Source organism: Oryctolagus cuniculus, chromosome 3 (assembly GCF_051225735.1).
Source record: "Oryctolagus cuniculus isolate XC-2025 breed Fujian yellow rabbit chromosome 3, ASM5122573v1, whole genome shotgun sequence".
In the NCBI taxonomy this organism is placed as follows: domain Eukaryota; kingdom Metazoa; phylum Chordata; class Mammalia; order Lagomorpha; family Leporidae; genus Oryctolagus; species Oryctolagus cuniculus.
In genome coordinates this window covers 67,817,253-67,842,074 of record NC_142869.1, presented here as the reverse complement: position 1 = coordinate 67,842,074, position 24,822 = coordinate 67,817,253, and the positions used below count along the sequence as shown (strand labels likewise).

General features: G+C 46.4%; 1 protein-coding gene and 1 long non-coding RNA gene across 11 annotated transcripts in view; one reads left to right on the top strand and one right to left on the bottom strand.

Annotated features, from left to right (window-relative positions):
* MAP3K20 (mitogen-activated protein kinase kinase kinase 20) overlaps positions 1–24,822 on the top strand; it is a 175,140-nt gene that overhangs the window by 143,501 nt on the left and 6,817 nt on the right. For 5 of the 10 annotated variants that reach the window (XM_008258756.5, XM_089329061.1, XM_008258754.5 and 2 more), the window contains 5 exons: positions 772–834; positions 2,067–2,159; positions 17,835–17,951; positions 20,085–20,159; positions 23,980–24,130. In XM_008258756.5, the coding sequence (XP_008256978.2) occupies positions 772–834; positions 2,067–2,159; positions 17,835–17,951; positions 20,085–20,159; positions 23,980–24,130 (499 nt within the window). Of the gene's footprint in view, positions 1–771; positions 835–2,066; positions 2,160–2,512; positions 2,668–10,593; positions 10,713–16,019; positions 16,152–17,834; positions 17,952–20,084; positions 20,160–23,979; positions 24,131–24,822 lie in introns of those variants that run through there. The other 5 variants (XR_016231496.1, XR_016231495.1, XM_051849412.3 and 2 more) reach the window with 5 other exon arrangements.
* LOC149127373 (uncharacterized) lies at positions 18,394–20,077 on the bottom strand. The gene is made up of 2 exons (XR_016231510.1): positions 19,660–20,077; positions 18,394–19,409 (listed from the first exon to the last, which is right to left on the bottom strand). It is a non-coding gene; the product is annotated as an uncharacterized LOC149127373 (long non-coding RNA).

Below are 24,822 nucleotides of genomic sequence, written 5' to 3'. Positions count from 1 at the left end.
CCCAGCCTAGGCTGGAGCTGCTGTTAGAGGGCCTGCCAGAGCTAGTGCAGCTCCCAGGTGCACGCCATTCAACCCAGCCCCTCCATGAGTGGTCCGGACAAGCTTCCGCGAGAGAGGGCGAGGGCGAGGAGAACTCAGTCCTGGACCCAACACCTAAATCATGACCTGCTGCCTCCCCGAGCGCAATTAGCAGGAAGCTGGAATCGGGAGCAGAGCTTACGTTTTGCTTTTAAAAAAATCTGATCTCGCTCAGGTTGCCACTTTTATACCCTCTACGCATGATCCATTCACAGAAAAAGCTGAATTATGTCTGAGTATCCCAAAAAGTCTCAATTTAAATTGCCCTCCTTTACAATTTGGGTTTTGTTGGGTTCATAGAAAAACCTGCACAACACACTAAATCCGTTAGGGAGAGTTCAGTCTTCCTGCGTGGCCTGTCCGTGTGCTTCGTTGTTTTCCCACCGTTACTGGGAGAGACGGCTGTAGTCGGTACAGCAGCACACTGACTTGTCACCACTGCTGTTTGAAGAAGGGTTTTGTGTATTGCTCAGGCTGAGGTTTAGCGTCTTTACAATATCCCGTTCCTTTAATTGCAAACCACCACTCTACATTGGAAATCGGGTTTATGCTCCACAGGTGATGGATAGTAACATCCCCCAGGGATTTTATGAACCATGTAAAGAAAGAATGCCTTTATGTGTGCCTGGTAATTTTAATCCTCTCCTGGTATTACTGAGTCATTAATAAGGTCATGTGACTCTGTTTTTACAGTCAGCCATTGAGAAATTGACCCATGATTACCTGAACCTGTTTCACTTCCCACCGCTCATTAAGGTAAGTACAGTTTTTGTCTTACTGAGAGAATGCACTTTTATTGACACACGCACCTGTTGCATCCACGCCTAAATTTGCCAATGTCGGAAACTGTCATTTGAAGTGAAATTTAATTGTATCTGTCCAACAAAGGCTCTTTGAAGCTTATGATGTGTTTACATTGAACACCCCACTTCCCCACAAGTTGAAATGTTAACAGCGCATTCATGATAAGAACACCGTGTCTCACCTAAGTGGCAGGAGGGCTAAGTGCCAGCTTTGTCAGTGAGGACCTGTGGCCTCTCGCCTGGCCCCAGGAGCCTTTCTCTGTAAGTCGCTGAAGGAATTCACACAGCAACACTCTGGATAATCGAATGCATCGGAGTGTGAGGGATTTGTTATTGGAGCAACCATAAATGTATACAGTTATCTCGCTGATCCATGGGAGCTACAACTCCAAGACCCTCGGTGGATCCCAGCCCAGATGCACATACATACCTATGATAAAGCTTGACTGATAAATTAGACATAGGAAGACGTTAACAACAGGGATAAAACAGAACAGTTGAAACAATGGAGTGTGATCAAAGTTAAGTGAGACTTATGAGCTGTTTGTTTCTGGGATTTTCCACTCCATGTTTTCAGGCAGCAGTTGGCTGTGGTAACTGAAACCATGGAGAACAAAGTCCTGCATAAGCGGGACTGCTGTATTTAACATACTATTTTGAATAGAGTCTAAAGGAATAGGGCATGCTTTGCTGAAAAAGCAGAAACTTGCAATTAATGCAGAGGCCTACTCAGTCGCTAGCAGCAGTGGTGCTGCATGGTGAGATCCCCGAAGGTACATTTTTGCCCCCTGCTCGGTCCTCTGTCCACATTTGCTGCCTGAGCTCAGAATCCCTCTTTGGGAACAGCTGGTAAGTATCTGCCTCGAGTGGCATGAAAATGCTGCTGAAGTCTCGGTGCATCCCCAGGTGGAGAGTGCATTCCCAGGGGAGAACTGCAGCACGCACGAGGACTGTGAAACAGAAGACAGTCGAGTGCATGCGAGAGGTCACTTGGCAACATTCTCTAAGGCCTCATGTGTCATTTCTCTTGCTACAAGTACTTGTAACCTGTAGCTTGATCCAAACCAGCCAAAAGTTTAAGCAGCTGATCGACATGGAACAAACCAGTGCTGAGAATTCCTCTCCTTTGCACAAGAAGTCACAGTGACACCAGCTAGAATCAATGGTGCTTCGTTTGCATTTTAGGACTCGGGAGGTGGGCCTGAAGAGAATGAGGAAAAAATCGTGAACCTGGAACTGGTTTTTGGTTTTCACTTGAAACCAGGAACTGGCCCACAGGTAAATGGCACTTTAAATCTCTTGGGTAAATTTGTGTCTACTTCACTTTATCTCTGTTTAACTCTGATTTCTTACACATACACACACACACACACACCCCTCACACCAGCTGTGGATACGATTCTGAATAAATTTATAGGCTTCATAAAATGGCATTTAGCAGTTGGGCTGCCAGCTGCCTCTGTAACCCAGACTGGGGGTTTTCTGGCTCAGCTGAACAATCCTGTGTGGGGCCGCCCACGCCCTCGAGCTAACTCAGTGGGGCACAGGCACCAGGGCAGGCGGTGGGCACCCTGTGACCATTTGCACTGCTCGCAGTCACGGGGTGCCCACCTGTCTGCTGTCTCTTTAAGGGAATGTTTCATAAAAAGAGCACCGAGAATGGAACTGCAGGCAAGATGGCGACCCCAGTTACCAGCCGGTGTGACCAGCGCGCATTCCATCAGCCTTTAGCTCTTCAAGTGACATTTAATTGGCCTAGGGAGCAAATGTGTTGGAGTCAGCGCAGGTGGGTGGCATTTAGAATGCCATAGACGGCTAATGATAAGCAGAACAGATGGCCCACGTGCTGTGTGCCAGTACTGAGGTGCGAATGCTGCCATCCCCCGTTTGGTAAATGAGGAAACCGAGGCTCCTGCAGGTGAAATAACTTGTCCACGGGTTCCATTGGTAGCAAGTAGTAGAGTAAGGGCTTGGGCACAGGTTTTCTGTCTGCAGAACCCAAGCTCTTAGCTACTGCACTGTTTATAACTCTCCTTGGAAGAAGCAACAGGGTCTTATAAACACGGTTCCTCACAACCCGGGTCTGGCTGCTCCGGGGAGGCTGGGATGGGCTCAGCTGGGCACCTGGCCTTTGTTAATAAACCATGCTTTCTCCAAGGCATTCCAGGGAGCCAGTGGTTGGGAATGATTAGAAGTTGCTGTGCGGGCTGGAGCTGCCCCTGGGGCTGTATACAGAAGGCGCTGTTTCTAGACGCTCAGGCAGGGAGTGTATTGCCCGCGCCACTACAGGTGTGGTGATGCTTCAGCTCACTGGACATCGTTACCTCCCTGGTTTGGGCCACAAAACTTGGTTGAATGAAAGCTGCTGTGAATCCCGGTTTCAGGTGTGAGTGTGTTTCCTCTCCGTCTGGGCGTGGATCCCTGTCTGTCCATCCTTGCTCTCAGAGCAGCTGTAGAAAGGAAGCAGGAGAGGAAGTTTCTAGCAGTGGCTCAGGCCCCTCTAAGCCTCCGATTCTGCAGTTGTGGGCACCCCCAAGTCCATCCCATGATAAACAAAGTGTACATCTCAATCTGCCTTCTTTAGTACCCTCAATTCTGTGGCATTTAATTTGAGCTCTCTCTGTTTCAACTTTTGCATGACTTGTCCGTGGTTAGAGGGAGAGAATTCCCTTGAAAGAGATTTATCAAGAGAAGTCTCAGCCAAGAAAATGATTCCAGTTAACAAACAACTTGTTAAGGTGGAAAAACTGGAGTGTGTGTGTGTGTGTGTTTACATCAGGAGGTATGGATGATATTTGGCTCTAGATACAATGGTCTATGGTCTAGTTTTGATCTTGTTGTGTAGAGTACTCGAGTCATAGGTTATTCACAAGGCTAAAGTCGCCACAACTTGTTCTGCTGCTTGGTCACCCATCCAGAGAAATCATTTCCACCCACTCATTCAGTAGACATTTACTGGTGACCTAACGTATGCCTCACTTGATGCTAAACGATCAGAACACAAAGTCAAAAAGCATAGTACTGGCTTGCACGGACTCCACAGCTGGGAGAAACGGATAAGATGGGTGAGGGATGACGAGTTTTTATAAGGCCACGGGTATCACCCTATGGAGGTGCGCTGGATGAGCTACAGCAGATGCAAAAAGGCATGGGGCTGGTCGTGAAGTGTTCATGGTAGAGTCATGCTTAAACCCGAACTTGAACGGTTGGGAAGGGAGATGTGGAGTGCCAAAGGAGCAGTGTGTGCAAAAGCTGGGCCGCTCAATGCCCAGAGATGCAGCAAGGTCTCCTTGAGCCAATTCCCTTGGAACCTCATAACGCGAATCAAGCACCCTCCTTCTGGGGAGACTTGGCTTGGAGCAGAGGGAATGGTGTTACCAGAGTTCCACAGGGGCTGGTGACCAGTAAAACTGTGCTGTATGCTAAGCTATGGAGTGTGAAGGGTTTTCAGCAGAGAGTAGATGGGATCAAATTTATGTCTTTGCAAGGGCTCTTCTGAGAGATGGAGGAGGAAGAATTGCAAATTTCTTGGGTAAGAGTGAAAAAGACCTGAGAGTAGACAGTGCAGACAAAAAGGTGCAAAGTGACAAGGATCTGAGGTGGTCCTGTGCTAGTGCCGGAGGTCTCAGGACACACTGAGGCAGAACCAGTGACACCATCTGTGTGTCTAGCTGGACGTGGAGTGAGTGAGAGGGAGGAGCCAGCATGGTGCAGAGGCTTCCACTGTGGCAGCTGGATGGATGGTTCTGTGCTGTGTGGGTGCAATGGCCAACAGTGCGCAGTGACTGGAATAGGTGAGGCTCACCGGGGAAAGTTGGAAGGGATGAGCACTGAATTGGAGCCAGAAGAAGGCCATGGGCAGTTGCAAAGCAATTTCCTAAATACAGTGTCTAAAACTTATGCTTAGAGAATAGTTGTTCCTGAAGAACTCCAGTATTTTATAAATGTCATCTCATTTATCCCCTTGACATTGTGTGTGATACATAGTGTTGACATTGCAGACTGGGGGCAGGAGAAAGTGTCCGGCCAGTGTGAGGTAAGGCAAGGACAGAGCTGAGACCAGAAATTATGACTGTTATTGTCTTTGTCTTAAACACACGCGAGCTCTCATACCTGGCCCAAGATATTCAAGCCAACTATAAACTTACTTAAAATAATCCTCGAATAAACTATTGTCTAGTTTGAACTATGCATTTCTGCCTGTCTGTGCCCTAGCTTCATGAAATATTTTCTCACAAATATGCTATGAATTAATAGTCCAGTTCCTCACCTGTTACCTTGACCCTTAAATGTAGAACACACACGCACACTCACTCACTCTTCCTCAAAATCGCTATTGACTGAGTTCTCATAAACCCAACCTCACAAAGTAAGGCCTTCTGTCACCCCCAGCTCCATGACTAGTATAAGGCTTAGAAGAGATGGGCATCGGAAATTCAATTTAAGAGCTTGCATTTCAGAGACATTTGCTTGATTTCACCTTTTCTTTCACAAGTGGCAGCCACTGAAATAATGTCTGGCAGTGACTTTATCATAAAGAAGATGGCTCCATTCCCCCTTTGCCTTTGAGAAAGGCCACCAAACTGTCCACCCCTTAAAATTGCTCTGTCATTTCAGTAACTTTAGGCCTACTCAGAACAATGAAAATATGACCTCACATATAAATATACAATGTAATGTAAAAGGCTTCCATGGTAAATAAAACCTATCAACCTTTTGTTGTAAGAATTCAGATTAAGTTTTCCCCTCAGCTGTACTTTACAACCAGATGAATTACAGCACAAAATGAGGTTGATTTGCAGAACCCTGGGAATCCATCCATGTTTGAGTGCCCGGGGCCGCTTATGGCTCCATGCCTGTGAACTTGGTGTTCACTTCCACGGCCCTCCTCGGAGCCAGGCCCTGACCAGGCTCCAGCCCCGTGGTTGCTGTAAGAATGCTCCCACAGACAGCGTGTCCTGTGACTTGTCCTGCTCAGGAACAACCTGACTGGGAAAATGGCAGGACTGGCCCGACAGCTTCCTTAGCCATACAAATTACGAAGTGAGAGGAGATTTTCCCCATGTACTTGACCTGTTTCTAAAGAGTACAGTTAATTATTAATTGAAAAATCATTGTTGAGGCAGCCTGGAAGTTACGGCAGCCAAACTGGCAGAAATCGGGTCTTGGAGTGCTTCTCATGCGTGAGGCAGGAAAGGCCAATGATGACACCGTGTCAGTCCTTTGTGAATATTTCTCTCGTGCCGTGGTTACACGCAGCTGACAGGCAGCATAGCCCTGCCCTGGGGAGACTGAGAGGCAGGGAGGGAGGGGAAGTTCCCAGCCAGAGCCCCCACCTGAGAGGAGCAGCTCGAAGGAGTTAACCACTATCCCGCCGCCTCCTTGTGGAAAGGGATATCACTCGGCACCATGCATGCATAGGCTAATCTTCCACCTGTGGCACTGGCACCCTGGGTTCTAGTCCCAGTCGGGGTGCCGGATTCTGTCCCGGTTGCTCCTCTTCCAGTCCAGCTCTCTGCTGTGGCCCAGGAGTGCAGTGGAGGATGGTCCAGGTCCTTGGGCCCTGCACCTGCATGGGAGACCAGGAGGAAGCACCTGGCTCCTGGCTTCGGATCAGTGCAGTGCGCTGGCCGCAGCAGCCATTGGAGGGTGAACCAACAGAAAAGGAAGACCTTTCTCTCTGTCTCTCTCACTGTCCACTCTGCCTGTCAAAAAAAAAAAAAAAAAGGCACTGTTCTTTTGCACCATTATTTTTGTTTTGCACAGAAAGTACCTGGGTTTTGTTATTGCAGGCCTTTGACTTGGCACCAAAGGAAAGCCACTTCCAGAGCCTCCGACAGCTCGGTGCACCCCCGGGATGGAAGCCACTGGTTTTATTGAAATATTCAGCTGCATAGAGTTGATTATTGTATCTCTTATCAGTGCACCACTCGGGAATATTGATTCTCAAATTGCCAAGGGATAAACTATCCAACCACCCAGCAGTTTTCTCACCAAGAGCCTTTTGAGGCTTTGTGTCATGAAAATTCAAAAGCAAAGTGAGGAACGCCTTGGGGTGTCCTCAGCCTTGTGAGCACTGAGCAGTCGTAACTTGTCCCTTGTCTTCCCCAGTGGGGCAGAGGCGGCCTGTGGCAGCTGGGATCCTGGGGCTCTACGCTGATTCCCCAGGAGGAGTTGGGAGGAAGCAGCCTGTCTCTCCCAACTCTCTGGCTACTGTGGACATTCCAGTAGGGTTCAGGCTTCCGGACTTGACCATCACTTCTGATTTCCTGTTGGGAGGTGTTTTGAAGGGGCAAGAGAATCAAACAGGGGAATGCAACGAAGACTTTGAAGAGGCTTAAGGAGGACTGGCCGAGGCCCTCCAGGTGGACAGTTATCACTGGGGGCTCCTTCCAGCCTCCCGTTGTCAGCACCTGGCTGCTTCTCCCACCCCCCGCAGGAAGAAGTTCAGGCAGCAGCTCTGCCTCTCCAGTGGTTTCCTCTATAGGTTAGAAATGCTGCTTTTATAAATGCCTCCCACTTGCATTGTGCTTTCAGGTCTTTATTAGATTGCTTATAAAATGTTGCATTTAATAAATTTAATTGGATCTCCAGGTCCTTTCCTGGAGTACTATAAATATCAAAAACTGTCAAATAGCGCTTTTTTCCCCCTTTTGTGTAATTTTTATAAATGGATAGATAAACATGAATAAAATAACAGGGCACAAAGAAAAGGATTTTGTAAGGAAGTATAAAGCCAACACCTTTTATAAATTTTACAACGGCTGAAAGCAGAGCTTTGCTTTACTTTGATATATTATACATTTGTTAAAATTTTGATGTAGGGAAGCTTATTTCTCATGATCAACCATTGGGTTGGGGGGAGAGGAATGTACATACACACACGTATATTTGTGTGCCCAAGTATATAAGCTTGCAGTGGTAGAGTTCTATAAGAAATACAAATTCCAAGGAGGAGGTAGCAGGGGGGCCTTCGTCAAAGGGTGGAGAGTGTCAATTATACAAGATGAATAAGTCCTAGAGATCTGTGTAGTGAGCATGATGCCTATAGATATAATACTATGTTGTATACTTAAGTTTTGCTAAGAGGGGCAGACGCTGTGGTGTAGCACGTTTAACCACTGCTTAAGATGAGTACATCCCATATCAGAGTGCCAGTTCAAGTCCCAGCTGCTCCATTTCCTATCCAGTTTCCTGCTAATGCGTCCTGGGAGGCAGCAGATGACCCAAGTACTTGGGTCCCTGCCACCAACATGAGAGGCCTGGATTGAGTTCTTGGCTCCTGGCTTTGGCCTGGCCCAGCCCTGGCTGTGTTGCAGGCATTTGGGGAATGACCAGTGGATGAAAGATTTCTCTCCCTGTCTTTTCCTTTCTGTCTTTTTCACTCTACCTTTCAAGCAGATCAAAATAAACCTCTTTTTAAAATTTTCCAGGAGGGTAGCTCTTAGGTTATATGTTGTTATACTAACAGTAAAAATCAGAGCAGGGGGAAACTTGTAGAGGTGATAGATAGGTTGATGGCGTAGATCATGGTGATGGTCTCACAGGTGTGCACTTCTCTCCAAACTCATGAAGTTGTATACAGTAAATATGCACAGCTTTATGTATATCAATCATACCTCAGTGAAGTGGCTTTTAGGAAATAAAACAAGTGTTAATCGTCAGCAAAGAAGCAGTGGCAGTTCAGAACTGTAGAACTGCATACCTCGCTGCTGATTTCTAATTGCCATGTGCAGATGCCCTCTGTCCTATGGGCTGGACAGCCACCTCCAGCACGAGAGCAGCACTGAGCCGGGCACTCCATCTGTAGTGCTGATGGCCACCTGCTACTGTAGCAGGAAGCGTCTAAGACCTAGGGAAGACAGCCCTGATTTGTAGCCTTTGCAGATTCCTTTGTTGTAAACATTCCACCATGGCCAACGTCACCGACCTTGAAGTTGGAGTGAGCCGTGAACAATCAGCTTGTGAGAGCTGACTCCTGGTCACTCTCAGACTTCTTAATCAGGCTTGTGAATTCCTTTCAGAATAGCAGTATACGAAACATGATAAAACCTAAGCCGGAATAAATTACAAACACAACATGGCTGGTTACCCATTGTCGTAATAAGTGCAGTTAGCTTAAGGAGAGCTCCAGACTCCTAATGAATCTGTTATTGGCTTAAGTCATCTTGAGTCACCCTTGGCTCATTTAGTCATATTTTGTCTCATGATGACCAGATTGTATGAATTTAAAAAAAAAAAAAAAAAAAAAAACTGGATCCAATATCGTAAAAGGAAAAAGAGGAGACTTAGGGAACCAGATGAATAAAATTTCACTTTGTGACTGTCATTAAAAAATGTGGAAACTATCCCAGTTATGGTGGAGGGCACAGTGGTTGACGCTAACAGAGATCTCTCTTCAGAAGCAAGCTTCCAGAAGCCTCTAGGGATCTCGCCACTAGAGGAGACCGCACACTCACAGGGACTCATGTTTTCTGGACTAAGAATTGCATCTTGAAAACAGTCAACTATAAGAGGGAAGGATAATTTGAAGCAAAATTCAAAGCGCTCTTTTGGAAATTCTAAAATGTCAGAGAACCATATCAACCCTGGACTGTAGCGTTTGGACTGAGAACAGCTCAACTGGTAAACAATGCCTACTAACTAGCTCAGTGTTTTTTCCAAGCACTGTATTGCTTGGAGTTAGCCCTCGAGTCATGGGAGTGGGAGGAGATGAACAGAGCAAGTAAACAGCTATTTTTGTATTTTGAGAGTTCTGGGTAAAAGTTAATTTGTGGCAAATTTCCCAATACTTAATTTTTTTATTTTTTAAGTATTTCTAAATACCGTAATCAGTATTTAGGTAAGTCAGACTACCGTCTGTATTAATTAAGAAGTCCAGTCTGAGATAGAATAAATTCTTCATTGTTCAGAAATCAATGGCAAGACTGACCTGTTTTTTCTAGGATGAATACCTAGTACCTTTTGATTTCACATACACAAAAAAAAAAAAAACAAAAACCTTCTCCTAACGTGCCAGCCAACAACCGACCCATTGCAGAGTCAAGTGTGCAATGTGTCCTATGGAAGTGTGTCACACTTGGTTTGTTTCACTTTCTCTTAACATCATCACCCAGTCCCTTTTGCAGACATAACTCAAATAGCAACCCCCCAAAAGGCAATCCAGCAACCTTATCTCCACTGGTGTCTACTTGGACCCATCTGCCCTGACCTTAGACACAAGCCATTGTTAAGGGTATAACGCATTTACATATTTTGCAATAAAACATCAGTTATTTGCATTACTGTGTCAAGTTTTATTTGATTCTTTCACCTAAAAATGACTCATTTTCCTTTCTTGTATTTTAAAAACCAACTACTCTAAGCTTGTTTGAGAATAATCAAAAATTGCCCATTTAGCTAGAAGTCATTTTCTTTTCAAAAGGCAAATGTTATTTAATCTTTCAGCTGTTCATTGTGCCATCATAAATACTTTCTTTTCAGCACAGTTGTGGGGACTGAAATGAGCCCACTAATTGCCTCCCATTTCGACTGACATGTGGTGGTTTAGTGGAAAGAGAAACAGCAGGCAGAAGGAAATAGGAGGCTGAGAAAATGAGAGCTAATTATTTTCACTGCCTCATGTCAGGCTCTGTGTCAGCCTTGTTTTTACAAACTGGAAGGTTTAGCACTAAATAAAACAAACTGGCGTCATGTTTTTATATACTGGCAGTGTCATGGAAGCAGCTGCACATCTCAAAGACAATATAATGCCTGCGTTCGCATGGACACCATCTGACAGACTCTGTGAGCCACAGCTAATGAGGATATCGCAGCGGTGCCAAGTGAAAGGTGCTGAATTATGTATGATTCTTCATCAGTACAGCAATAGTCCTGTACATCATTATGAGACATTGTTTTGCTGAAGAGATTAAAACATTCTTAGTTCCAGACCCTGCAACCTATACGCGCTGAAAGAGGTTATTAATGGAATTTTTAGGGACAGTTTCTTGTGGATTTCTTTTTGGTTGAAAAACCAATCTCGTGGGACAGAGCCATGGAGGGTCATGACACTGTACAGATAAAGAAGAGAAGCAAATTAACCACACTTGTATTATCTCCCTTTTAAAGGCAGCATAATAAAATATAGTGTAGCGGGGTTATACTTAATGATAAATAACCCAGGTGCTGTCACGGGCTGCTCCACTCTCCTGCCTTTAAAACAGCAGGTTCCCGCAGCTGGGCTAGATAATGGTGAACGTGGAAGGGGGCCTTGGGAGGCGCGAGCCGTCAACATCTTACTACTTTTAATACCAGCATGACCAATGTTTTTATCATGTCTTCATTTCATCTCACATCACTTCTTACATGTTGCTGTAGTCTGTTGCCTGCTAGGACACCAGGCCCTTTCCCCCCACCCCCCTTCTTGAATCTTAAAAAGTTTATTCCAACTTCTCTATTTTATATTTTAAAATGTTTCCTCCACCTAGGCCTTTTTGCTGGAAGTGTGTGCATTTGTGGGAGATTCTGCCTTCTTTCTGTCTCTAGTAGGCACGGGACATAGGGCAGGGATTTTGGACACCGGTGTCTCTTAAGATCAGAATTGGCATGCCCAGCACTGGAAGTCCAGTCCTGTGAAGCTGACTGACCTGACCACAAGTCTCCATTTTCTGAGCCACAGTCTTCTCATCTGTGAAATGGGAGCAGTGCTGTCCACAACAGAGAAAGGCTGGAAAGAATAAAGAACATAGATAAACCTCAAAGACATCAGGCCAGACACAGAAAACTACTGTGGAATCCCAGGTGTGCGGCGTTCTAGAATAGTGAGATTGGATGCGCAGTGACAGAAACAGAGCAGAGAGTACCCCTGTTGCAGAGGGCGCCCTCTGGGTTACAGGAAATACCTTGCTGCTGCTTTTTGTGGTTACATAGGGGCGCCCATTCGTCAGAACTCACTGAACCCTGTGCTCAAAAACCTGTACATTTTATTATAGATGAATTTCAATAAGAAAAGCACTACATTTGTTTAATAATTGTAACCTTCGGGCAAAGGTGATCTGGAAAAGCCTAAATGCCTAATTTGGGGGGTTTGTTTTCTTCTAGAATGTCCTTGGCCTTAGATTTCTTAAAGATTTCTCTATAGTGTCATTTCCTATTACATTTTGGTAGGAGAAATTTGAGAGAGCTCTGGTCTCTGAATTGCCAAGAACTTTCAAGTTCAATTTTTTTGTGTTACCTTTTACCTTTTTTTCTGTTTGGAATATTTACCTGTATCTTGATTATTTTTCCTCCCTCCCTCCTTTCCCTTCCTCCCTTCTTCCCTCCCTCTCTCCCCCTCCCTCTCTCCTTCCTTCCTTCCTTTTTCCCGGGAATGGAAGGCATGCCTGTGTTTGACATCGCTTGTACTAGCTTGGAACCCCAAAGAATTTTAAATGGCTTGCAAAGCACATATTAGTGATTTTTCACAAAGAGATATTCGTTTAGCATTCTCCAAGTGTTGTTTAGGATTTTTTTTTCTTCGCAGTGTCAGAGTTTCTGTTTGACTTGGCCGGTAATCTTAATGCAGGAAATGTTTTTACATCCTCCGCAGTCCTGAAGCAATGCTAATGGAATGCTTTCTCATCGCCCAGGAGCCGCATACTTGCTCCTAAAGCTCTTTAGGTATTTCAGCAGCTGCCCAGACAGACAGTTCCTCAGCACCCACCAGAAACGCCACATTATTCATCAGTTCCAAAAGCACAAGTTCCGTTTGCTTCTTGTAGACTTGCATGGAGAAGCGGATTTCCTAGCTAGAGGAAAGTGCCAGGTAACTGCTTTCTGCTACTCAAAGCCCTAGCAAAAGCGTTTCCCAGCGCCAGCTCTGCTCCTGAGCCATTGCCTTTTCCCTGTTCAGTCAGTTAGCACTCCCCGGAAAGATGCACCAAGATAACACTGGGATGTGGGAAAATCCTCCTGGGCGGGAACCTCGTTATGAAATAGCACTCCCTGGGAGCTGAGACTTGCCTTCCTGCTTCTGCCCCTGCAATGAGACAGGACTGGTTGGCAAGGTGGAGTCACACCTGCCACAGAGCCAGTGAGTAGGCTCACGGAGGGCGGGAGGAGAGTCCCGGCACACCGTAGCCACCCTTAGCAATGACCGTGTTCTACAAGGGAGGGGAGATTGGCTGTATTGGCTTGTAGAGAGATTACTTCCTTCCTGTCTTTGGTACCCTCCAGAGGAGTCCATCAGGGGAGTGTAGATGGTTTGCATTTTTGCCTCTTGTGTGGGCTTTGGAAGATGAGCCTTCAGAGTATGGTAGTTACAGACTGACTTTCGTTAACCTCCAACAAGGAAAAGTTTAGGATTCAGAAAAGACTAGGGAGACATCTGTTCTTCATAGCACTGAAATCTGTGCCCAGGGTCACATGACTTCATCCCGCCGTGCTCCAGTTTCCTGGCCCGTGATGAGGCTCACTGGCTGTCAGTCACATTTAATAGCCACGGTACCGCAGACATCTGACGGTCCCCGTTAAGAAGGCCACATCGGGCTCTGGGGTAGCAGAGGGCAGACTTGGTGGTATGTGAGCCATAGATGAAGGAGATACACCTGTGTTTCTCCTCCTAGCTGTGTGGTCATTACGTTCCCACTCATTACGTTCCTTGGTGCCTGAGTTACTCAGTGTCCCCAGGGTCCTGCCCGAGTGAGATGCTCTAACCCTGCCTGGCTGCTCTTGCAGGAGCCTGGGTCCAGATTGCACCTTGCACCTTCCTGCTCATCACGCTCCCTTGCCCTCAGTCCCAGCACTCTGTCACTGCTGCAGGACCAGCCAGCTGATCTACTGCACCATCTGGGGCTGTGTTGGTGACCATGCTGATAACACAGTTGGCTCTCTCTATCCACAGGTTTCATATCCACTGCTTCAACTAAATGCATCTGTACTGAGCAGGCCCAGACCTTTGTTCTTGTCATTACTGACCAAGCAGTGCAGTGCAACCACGAGGTATATAGCCTTTCTGTGATATCCAGTATTATGCGTAATCTACAGATGATTTAAAGTATATGGAAAGATGCACACAGGCTGTATGAAAAGACTACCCCATTTTATACCAGGGACTTGCGCATCTGCAGAATTCGGTATCTGCAGGAGGTCCTGGAAACAAGGACCTGTGGATACGGGGGCAGCTGTGGTTACTCCCTTCTGAGCTCCTAATTTGGTTCTGGCACAATGCTCCGCGTTGCATTTGCATGCTGTCACTCATCTTCACCCAGCACGGCTTCCCTCTTAGGCAGGGAGAACATGGAAGTTCGCAAAAGTTACATAGGTTGGCTTCAGTTAAGGGGGAAAAGTGACAAATCTGGAACCTGGAGATCTCCCCCTCTGCCCCCTCAACGTTGTCCCTCTAACGGCTTCATGGTGCAACCTCTCCCCATATTGTTTCCATGTTCTTAGGAAGTCATCAATACCTTAAACTCACGGAGTGAATGTCGGGGACATTTTAGATCCCAGGGGAGGGGTGGCATTGGGAAAGGTGTCCCCTGAAGCCGCCTAAGAGCTTGCAGAATACAGAGCTGCCTGCTTTTGATTTTGTGTCTGTCAGGGTGGAGACTCGCTAAACACATCCAAAGTGACTGTTGAATATTTACAATTCCAAAATCAGTATCCGCGTTTCTCTTCCAGCAAGGCAAATTCAATAGCTCACTCTGGTAAAAGTGAGTGGTGTTTACATGGCAGCCCACAGCCCCACTGCCTGGTCCCCATCGCTACCAAGATGCTGAAGAGGTAGCAATTGTGCAAGTATAACCCTGTATTGGGCTTCTAAGCATGTATAACTTCTAGTGGTTCTACCGATAATTCATGTTCTTATGACAACCATTCCAGGATCTCTTACGTAGTCTCAACATCTGCAGTTGTGTCCTGGGGAACTCAGTGGCCATTGTTTAGATCCTGGTGCTTACAGACAAGCCTCACTGACAACTAGCAACTCACTCACTACTGGCAAAAATGCCAAGAGTACCTTGGGTTGATTTAAAATGGAGCAGAATGGAAGAATTTCATTACCGTATTTATGGGTTAGTTTTCCCAACTAGGCAACAATGACCTCGTATACGTCCTGAAGATACCTGGGCGTTCTATCGGGGTGTTGGTAGATGAAGTGAATGACTCCAGGGACACTACCTGCTCTCTTTCTGACCCAGCTCTGTAACAATCAGTGCCCCTGTTGTTTTACACTTCCTTGACTATACTTTTATTACTTCGGGAGCTGCCTTTTATGGTTCAGTTAAAAGGGTGTCTTTTCAGATAAGAGTTGTAAATGAAAGGTTTGTAACCCTATTCTGGGACCAGCGTTTCTCTGTCTTGGAGTGCACCCCCTGCCTGGAGGACCCGTGGCCCCTTAACTCTTTGGTTACATTAGCAAACTCTCTAGTCCTGCTCCCTCTTGCTTGCTGTCAATGGCTGTCCACTTATGGGGCTCAGCCGACTGTCCAGTGAGCCCGTCCCCACACTCTGGAGTCAGACAGCCTGGTGCTGTCCTCCACCCTTCACCATTTATTGTCTGTGAAACCGTGGGAAAGTAACCTCATCCATGGGAGCCTCATTCTTCTCGGCCGTCTAAAGGGGAAATACATTTGACTTGCCAGGGTATCATGATTATCGAACGCAACAGCGCTGTGGAAGTACGCGTGGTAGGCGCTCCCCAAGCGTGAGCTACGGAGCCCCTGTGGCAGCGCCGGGGGTGGAAAGGGTCTGATCTAGAGGCGGAGGTCACAGAGGAGCACTCGGGCTCCAAGATGAGCGAGGGGTGGGGCGTGGACGTGCACCGCGAGCGTCTTTTTGACTGTGTTTATGATTAACTTAATTCCCAAGCTTGGCCGTTAAGGAACCTGATGAGCTTGCTAAGTAAGAGTAAGCCCCTCTTCTAAGGCTTTTTGCTCAACCACTGCCTTCGCAGACCCCTGCTGTTTCAGAGAGGAGCCAGCATGACACCAAGCAGCCATGGTCCCGCCAAGTCATCTCGGGGTCCAGGTTGCCCAGGAAGCAGTGGCTCTAAATCAAAGAAATACTCAGAGGTTTGTCTCTTCTGAGGACTGACTGGTTGGACTTAGGTTAGCCAAGAGCGAGGTTTGAGTTTTATTGAATAGACCTTGTCCTTTACTCTTGGCTTTCCACCTTGTGAAGGTCCTGCCGGGTCCTGCGATTCATCTAGAAGCTTTCCTGAAATGCCAGGCTCCCCCACCCTGCCCCCAGCCTCCTGCAGAGGCCAGCAGGTTTTGGACAGCCTCAGATGATGCCTGAGCTTGCTCCAGGAAACATGCCAGCTCTCCTCTTGCAGGATCACGTTCTAGTTCCAGCACGTCAGGCGCCTGGTTCATTACCCTTCATCTCTTAGAACCCTTGAATTTTATTGAATAGACCTTGTCCTTCACTCATTGGCCCTCCACCTTGTGAAGGTAGCTGGCAGCAAGAGTCGCTCCCTGCAGATGCAGGTCCTGCCTGGTCCTGAGATTCATCTAGAAGCTTTCCTGAAATGCCAGGCTCCCCTCTGCCCCCAACCTCCTGCGTCCCAATCTACATCCCAGAAGCAACCGCTCTTCTGAATTGTTTCTGCCATACGTTAGTTTTGTCTGTTCTAGAACATTTTATGAACAGAATTGTTAACATGTTTTTTTGTGTGTAATACTCATTTTGCTCACTGTCCTGTTTGAGGTTTATCCATGTTAACACATGTCAGTAATTTGTTCCTTTACATTGCTAAGTACGGTTTATCCAGTTTCCTTCTGAGGGACATTTGGCTTGGTTCCAGATAACTCTATTTGTAAAGCAACTGTTGTTTCATTTCTGTTGGGTAAATACGGAGCAGTAAAATTTCTGAATCATAGAAATTGGTACTTGTTTAGTTTTTTAATAAATTACCAAAATCTTTTCCAATGTAACTACACTCCCGCCAACAGTGTGTGAGAGTTCCAGTAGCTCCAAATCCGAGGCCGCATTTGATGATATCAGTGGCAGCCTTTCTGGGGGTATGCAGTGGGGCCACATTGTGGTTTCCATTTGCTTTCTCTTGGCCAATGATGTACTTTTTCATAATATGGCAATTCTATTACAAGTCCAATTAGCATACCCACATCTAAAACTCAAGAGGATTTATATACGATTCCACATGTCTAGCTTTCCACAAGACATCACAGCAGGTAGCAGAGCTGGCTCACAGCCCTTTGTGGGAATCACCTGCAGAAGCTGAGTAGCGGGTGTGCCTTTAGGACAACTGCTCTTTAGTGTCCTGGAGTCGAACCTGCTCCATTACTGCCTATTGTCAATTACCACACATCATTCCGCCTGCAGTGCCGTTGGACCGCCTGTTGTGAAAGAACTGGGCTGTTTCTTGCACCTGAGTCATTATCAATACAGGGAAACTCACAGGGGATCAAGAGGGCCAGCTGTTTCCCAAAACGTGGAAGGACGGTTACAGTGAACCCTTGCATACCCACCCTTGGTCTTACCACTGATATTTACTGCACTTGCCTGTGATGTGTCTGCCCATCCACCTGTCCCTCTAGCCGTCCAGCAGGCCTTCTTTTTTGATGCATTTTGAAGGGACTTGGAGATGTCAGTACCACATATTTTTTGTGGCAAGAGAAAATATTTCTGTGATGTTGCTTATGTAAATTAGTCTTTCTTGGAAGGTTACAACTTAAGACTCAGCAATGAAACTGTCTGGCTTTCCTTGTTTTTATTATCCCTTTAGGATTGTGAGTTTGCAACTCCTATAATAGAGCACTAGACTAATCAATTTTGTCTCAAGGCTGCCCTACCTAGGGTTCTTTGGATATACAAAGAGATCAAATTCCTTGTCCTTTTATTGAAAAGGGAGGGGGGAGGGACGACACACTCCCATAATACTTCATTTAAAATACTTTCATGTGTTATAAAACATTGAGAGTAAAAAAATGTGTTTTACTTTCTCAAATTCGATAATTTTGCTTTTAATTCCAGGATTGTAAGTGGAAAATGTATATGGAGATGGATGGGGATGAAATTGCAATAACCTACATAAAAGATGTGACATTCAACACTAACCTACCTGATGCAGAGATTTTAAAGATGACAAAGGTAGGGTTCTATTTACGGCTTAAAGGCTTTTTTGAATTCACAGATATCAAACAAAGACATTCAAATACCCCAGCAGTGTGCTTTTGTGCTTGTCCAGGCTCGCATCAGCTCAGCCTCAAGCTGACTGTTGAAAGGCACATTTTATTTAGCAGATTGAAATCATAATAGTTTTTTGTTAAAATTTCACTTATGCTGTGGGAATGAAAAAGCGCTGCAAAAAAAGATATCGTTTAGTTTTTCTTAAAATCGTCTCCCATGTTTCTTTATGCTTACTCTGTCATTTATTAAAGGAAAGAAAAAGCTCAGAATGTTTACTTCCAATCTGGGGTTGTTTTCAACTTTGGAGAACTTGGGAGGAGGAAGGTTACCTTGGTTGAGCTCACTTCTTGAAGGACTGAAACAACATATGAACAACATATGAGACGTATGTTGAAGTCTTGATGGCTTCCTGGAGTTCATACCGAGGAGTTCCTGGAGTGGCCGGAGAGAGCGTTACTAACTCTAGGGTCGACTGTAGACGCGCGCTGTTGAGAACACTGAAGAAAGATTTACAGACATGCCTACACTGCTCCTCAAAGTGGAAAAAATAGAAGTCAGTTCTGTCTCAAACCAGAAAAACTGCACCCCAGACCTTGATTGTAGGAAGTCCACAGCCGCAGGTGAAGGCCCTGCCAATGGGATCGCCCCTCTAACCTGAACTCCAGGACACTGTTTAGTTTCAGTGAGGAAACAGGGCTTGCGAGCAAAGGAGAACCAGAGTACAAACACAAATAGGGGAGTGAAATGGTTCTTCAAATCCATGGCATTAGACTTGTAAATGTGTTCCCTTTGGAGACATGAGATTGCAAAACACCCCAGTCCTTTTAATTTACAGGTGGATTCATCAAGTAGATTGATTGGGATTCACTGTTGGGTTCCCCTGTGCAACGAGGAGTTATTTCAGTGGCCTTATTTATCTCTGAAGGTTATGACTGATTGATTTGTTTGTTTGAAAGGCAGAGATAAAGGGAAGGAGAGAGCAAGCTTCCCTCCACACATGGCCGAAACAGCCAGGGCTGGGCCAGGCTAGGCCAAAGCCATGAGCTTCTTCCTGTTCTCTCACTTGGGTATAGGGGCCCAAATACTTGGGCCATCTTCTGCTGCTTTCCAAGGCACATTAGTAGGGAGCTGAATGGGAAGTGGAGCAACCAGGACTCAAACCGGAGTCCATATGGGATGCCGGCACTGCAGGCGGAGGCTTAGCCTTCTATGCCACAGCGCCAGCCCCTATGATTGGGTTTTGACTTTTCCTTATTTTGTCGGGACAAACTATGTTTTAATATCTTGATGGCTGGAGAGCTATGTTCTTTTCTTTCCCTACTTGTGCCGTCCCTGGTTGCAGCAATGGTTTACTGCTTCCATGCAATTTAGGAGTAAAATCCAAGTCATCGCCTACTAACAGAGGAAGTTGCTCTTGGCCTAAAAAAAAAAAAAAAAAAAGATGGACTTATTAGCCCGAATTCATGTTTCTGCTATAAAGCCATGTTTGCAAAATCATACAGCAATATTAACATGGTTTATAGGAAAAAGAGGATTGGAGCAGATGGTTCAAAATCTGTGGAACCAATCTCTCTCTCATTGTCTCCATACTCAGCTCACAGGCAGTCATTCCTTTGCTGCCCTAACCCTGGGGATGGGTTAAGGGCGATGGGAGGAGAGTGCAGCTCACCTGTAGGACCAGAGGCTTGACTGCGAGTCCAAGGCACGGGCTTCCTCTCCAGTCCTTTGTTCTACAACAGTGGGAGCGCACTGCCACCGCCGGCATTTGTACCTGCGTGGCGCGCCGCGCCGCGGATACAGTGAAAAGCAAAGTGGTTGTTGAAGCCACTAAGCAGCTTCTTGTGGTGTTGTGGCTTCCTCTCACTTGTGAAGCAGCGTCTTGCATGCGTTGGTGGTAAGACCGAGCGATGGAGGAGATCCTGAGAGGAGGTCTTAGGAAAGAGAAAACACTTGTATGTTGTGAGTCTTCATGCGTGACCGACGTGACCTTCATGGTAATCAGATCCCCTGTCCCCGGCTGCACGGCGGGGCTCAGAGAAGCACGTGGTGCAGCAGAGCAGGCTGTGTCACCCCACCCCGCCTTGTGTCTTTCAGCCTCCATTTGTAATGGAGAAGTGGATTGTGGGAATAGCAGTGAATCAGACTGTGGAGTGCAGCGTCACCTATGAGGTAAGCTCCGGGGAGGAAGTATCGGGCTTTCCCATCAGGTGATCAGCAGGGACTTAGATGAGCTTATGACTTAGTGGACTTTGCTGGAGGTGAAACTCACCAGCGTGTACACGAAGATCAATAGAATCTCTCTAGAAATATACTAGCAAGGCAAGGCCTTTTAGTGTAGGGAGGTGAATATGGAGGAGAGGACCTCCTTGTCATCGTGTGTAGGGGCGGTATCCGTTTCAGAAGCACGCTCCAACAGAGGTGGTGTGTTATGGTAATGAGGCTTGCACTCCTCCTGGGCTGCAGATCTGTGCATTAAAATGAAGCCAGAAGTGACCTTCAGGTCCGTCCCCCCCCACCCCCCGACCCGCCTGCACAGACCTCGTTCCTGCGGTAGGGTCTGCACCCGTCCAGGATACCCGGGGGTCTCATCTCTCCCTGGAGCGGGCCGGGGAACCTGAAAGACAATTTCGGAGAATCAGCAGGTGTTTTCAGTTACAATAAAGACTTCTGAGTGGCTCAGGGTCCTTCGCTGGTTGTTAAGTGAGCACCCTGTCCATGTCCATCCTACATGATAGGTTAGGTGTCTGGTATCCCAGACAGTGACCGAAACAGATCTCCACCCTCCTGGTACTAGGGTACTAGGACAGATGAGTGAGTCTTCAAAAAGACAGGGCACAGTCCCCACTGCCACAAGGAAGAAGTCTATTATAAAAAATAGATGGGTAGATTCTATGTATTTTTATATGACTGAGTTTCTACCTCCTGGCTTCAGCCTGCCTGGCCCAGCCCTGCCTATTATGGGTATTGGGGGAGTGAACCGCAAATGGAGGATCTCTTATTCTCTTTCAAGTACATTAAATACATTGCAAAAATGTGTTAAGATGGTAAATTTCATGCTATGTATTTTTTTACCATAACTTCTGAAAAACACATTAGCTGTTAGAAAAGATCTCTTTGCAAGTAAATTTAAGTAGTTTTGCTCAACAAGTGCACTTAGTACTAATCACTTCTAAGAATTCAACCAAATCTCCCTGACGGGTGGTAACTATACCTTGCAAGGCAGAGAAATCCGTGGGGAACAGGGTGGAGGGGTGCCTAGAGTACCTAGACACTAGTGTGCAGTAGCCTCGGGAAGACACGCATTTCATTCATTAAGAAATCTGTATTAAGGGTTTGCCATGGGCTGGATACTGTAAGAGGTGCTTCCGCCTGTTTCATCTCAGCCACTCAGTGTGAATGCTGGAAGATAGACAGTATTTCCTCTTACAGATAGGGAACCCAGACTGGGAAAGTGCGTGAGCGGGCTGGAGCCACACCCACATTTTCAGACTTTGGCAACACTGGCTACTCTTCTCCGTCTCTCCTGTTAGCTTCCCAGGGGCTGTAGTAAGTGGCGGAATGGTAAATCCTTAATAAATGCTTCTTGAATGGATCAGAGAATGAATGAGGGAAACACACGTTTTCCTGCAGGTTAGACGCCTGCCAGGATCTTCACGTGGGCTCCGGCTCTGTACCGCAGCATCTTCAGTTGGACTTTACTGCATTGTGCTGGTGTCCTGAGCTGCCAGGGTTTGACCTTTCCACATTAGAATCCAACCCTGGCCAGCCCGGGAGTCACTATGTTGGTTGATCCCCGCCTGCCCAGCACACAGGGTCGCAGGGTGAGGTCCCGGAGAATTAGTAGTAATTGTCAAAGTGTTGCTTGCAGGGCACAAAACCCGAGCAAAAGATGGAGGGTTTGCAGGGGGCCTTGAGGAACCTAGATTCTGGACTGTTCTGAAGCGCGCCAGTCGGCCCTCACAATCCAGAAGCCCTCCTGTTAGTAACCGGACACTTGGAAGAGCCAATTCCACCTCTGCCTGCCTTTGACTACCCTCCAGCCACACCACACCCCGTTCTGTTCTCTCTCCCTGTCCCCTTCCTCTCCCTCCTCCTCCTTTTTAGGCTCCGTGATGATATTGCACTTGTCTGTGTTTCTCAGGGTGTTTCAAAACCATTTTTAAAGATTTATTTATAAGTCAGAATTAGAGGGAGACAGATCTTCTGTCTACTGGTTCACTCTGCAAATGGGCACAACAGCTGGGGCTGGGCCAGGCCGGAACTGGGAACCCCCTCCAGTTCTCCCATGTGGGTGCAGGGGCCCAATTCTGTTCTTTCCCAGGCACATTAGCAAGGAGCTGGATCAGAAGTGGAGCAAATGGGATTTGAACCAGCACCCATATGGGATGCCAGTGCTGCAGATGGCGGCTTCACCTGCTATACCACCACACTGACCCCCACCATAGCCACATTAAACCAGGAGACCTTAGGAGATAGGACTTTGTGACACCCAGTGATGAGAGAGCTTTCAGGACAAGAACACGGTGTGTCTTTCTCTGGGGGTGTCCTCTTTCCTGTTGACCCTGTCACCCGCTGTCCTTTACCCTCTGTGCACATCATAATCCCATGATCCCTGCGTGCACCTGTTACCCTCATGACCACAGGCAGTCTTGAGCAGAAACGTGATCAGAGCTTCATTTGTTCAACAAAATATCTTTTCAGGGTGGGCATTTGGAAGAGCAGCTGAGACACTGCCTAGCTCCCTGTATCCCATGTCAGGGTGCCTGGTTTCAAGACCCAGCTCCACTCTCAGTTTAAGCGTCTTGCTGAAGTACATCCCAGGAGGCCATGGCTCAAACAATTCCATCCCTGCCTCCCATGCAGGAGACCTGGGTTCAGTTCCAGTCCAAGCATCAGCCTGGCCAAGGCCTGGATGTTTCATGCATTTGAGGAGTGAATCATCAGGGGAGTGTTCTCTGTATCGCCACCTTTCAAATAAATAAATAAATAAGCATTTTTTAAGGAAAAAAAATTTTTTTTACTTGCCAAGTACTATAAACAGAAGAGATTTTCTTTTTTTAAGTCATATGTTTTTTTAAAAAGATTTATTTTTATTTGAAGGACAGAGTTAGAAAAATGAAAGAGAGAGATCTTCCATCATCTGGTTCACTCCCCCAAATGGCTGTACTGGCCAGGGTTGGGCCAGGCAGAAGCCAGGAGCCTCTTCCGGATGTCCCACGTGGGTTCAGGAGCCCAAGCACTTGGGCCATCTTCCACTGGTTTCCCAGGTGCATGAACTGTGGAGTTGGATCAGAAGTGGAGCAGCCAGGACGCAAACCAGCACCCATATGGGATGCTAGTGCTGCAGGCAGTGGCTTAACCTGTTATGCCACAACACCAGCCCGAGAGAGTATTTTTCACATGTATTATTGAATGAAGAGTGGAGTTGAAATTTATCAAATACAAGAATACTTTGGAAAGTCCATGGAAAAATGAAAGTAAAAAAATAAGGATTTTTTGTGGAAAAACATTTTGAAATCCATGCATAGTTGTTCACAATATACATCTTCCATGAACTTTATGGAGTACTCTCATATAATACTAGGAGAAGACAACCACATTTTAACTACTAGTATCGGGGCCAGTGCTGTGGTTAGTGGGTAAAGCTGCCACCTGCAGTGTGGCATCCCATATGGGCAGCCAGTTCAAGTCCTGACTGCTTCTCTTCTGATCCAGCTCTCTGCTATGACCTTGGAAAGCAGTGAAAGATGACCCAAGTCCTTGGGCCCCTGCACCCACGTGGAAGACCCAAAGCAGGCTCCTGTTCGGATTGGCACACATTTTACTCGTAATTAAATGAGCATATTTTGGACAACATTTGCAATGTTTTACCTAATATATGGTGAGCGTGTTCCTGGTAGGGAAGCTGACATGGCATCATGACCTGAATTTCCTTCCTTCCTGGGTGTTACTGTGTGCATTTGCTCATGGGTTCTTGTGTTCCTCCCAGAGTGATGTGAGAACTCCAAAAAGCACAAAGCATGTGCACCGGATCCAGTGGAGCAAGGCAAAGCCTCAGGACGAGGTGAAAGCAGTCCAGCTGGCCATTCAGACTGTGCTCCCCAACGCCGAGGGCACCCCGGGCAGCAGGTCGGACTCCAGTAAGTGTCGCGCGCTGCGTTGCCAACATCAGCCACAGAGCTCTCGGTGCCAGGGTGTGGATAGACACGGGCTTCTGACATAATACTTCCTTCTTCTGTGGTGTTGGTTGTATGAACAGATTAGGTGGAGAGCAGTATTTAGGAACATCTAAATGTGAAAATATTACAACAAGTTTAGAGATTTGGACAACAATCATAAAAGATGAAAAAGAATCTGCATTGGTGAATAAAAATAAAAATGTGTATATATGTATACACAATCACTAACGACTGAAAATATTTGAAAACTTTGTTCTGTACGGATTATGTACACTTCTTTCTTGTCCTCGTTCCCTAAACAATCTCATCTTGCAACTTTTTATATAGCATTTCGATTGTCGTGTTCCAAGTAGTCTAAATCATTAGACGTGTACTGTGGGCTGTATTCAAATACCATGCAATTCTATATGAGGGAGTTGAGCATCTATAGATCTTGGTATCCATGGGGGCCCAGAACCAAGGACTAACTGTATGTATGTATTTACTTCTGAAAAGTGTATCGAAGATGGTGATCTTCTGTGTCACCAGGACTGCTCTCGGGTCCTGAACACAATTGACACAAGAGACAGACAGAGGGAAGGTGGGAGAAGATGTGGAATGCATAGGATTAGCAATGCCTACTCATTGTTGTAACTGTGGATGAGATGAAGAAA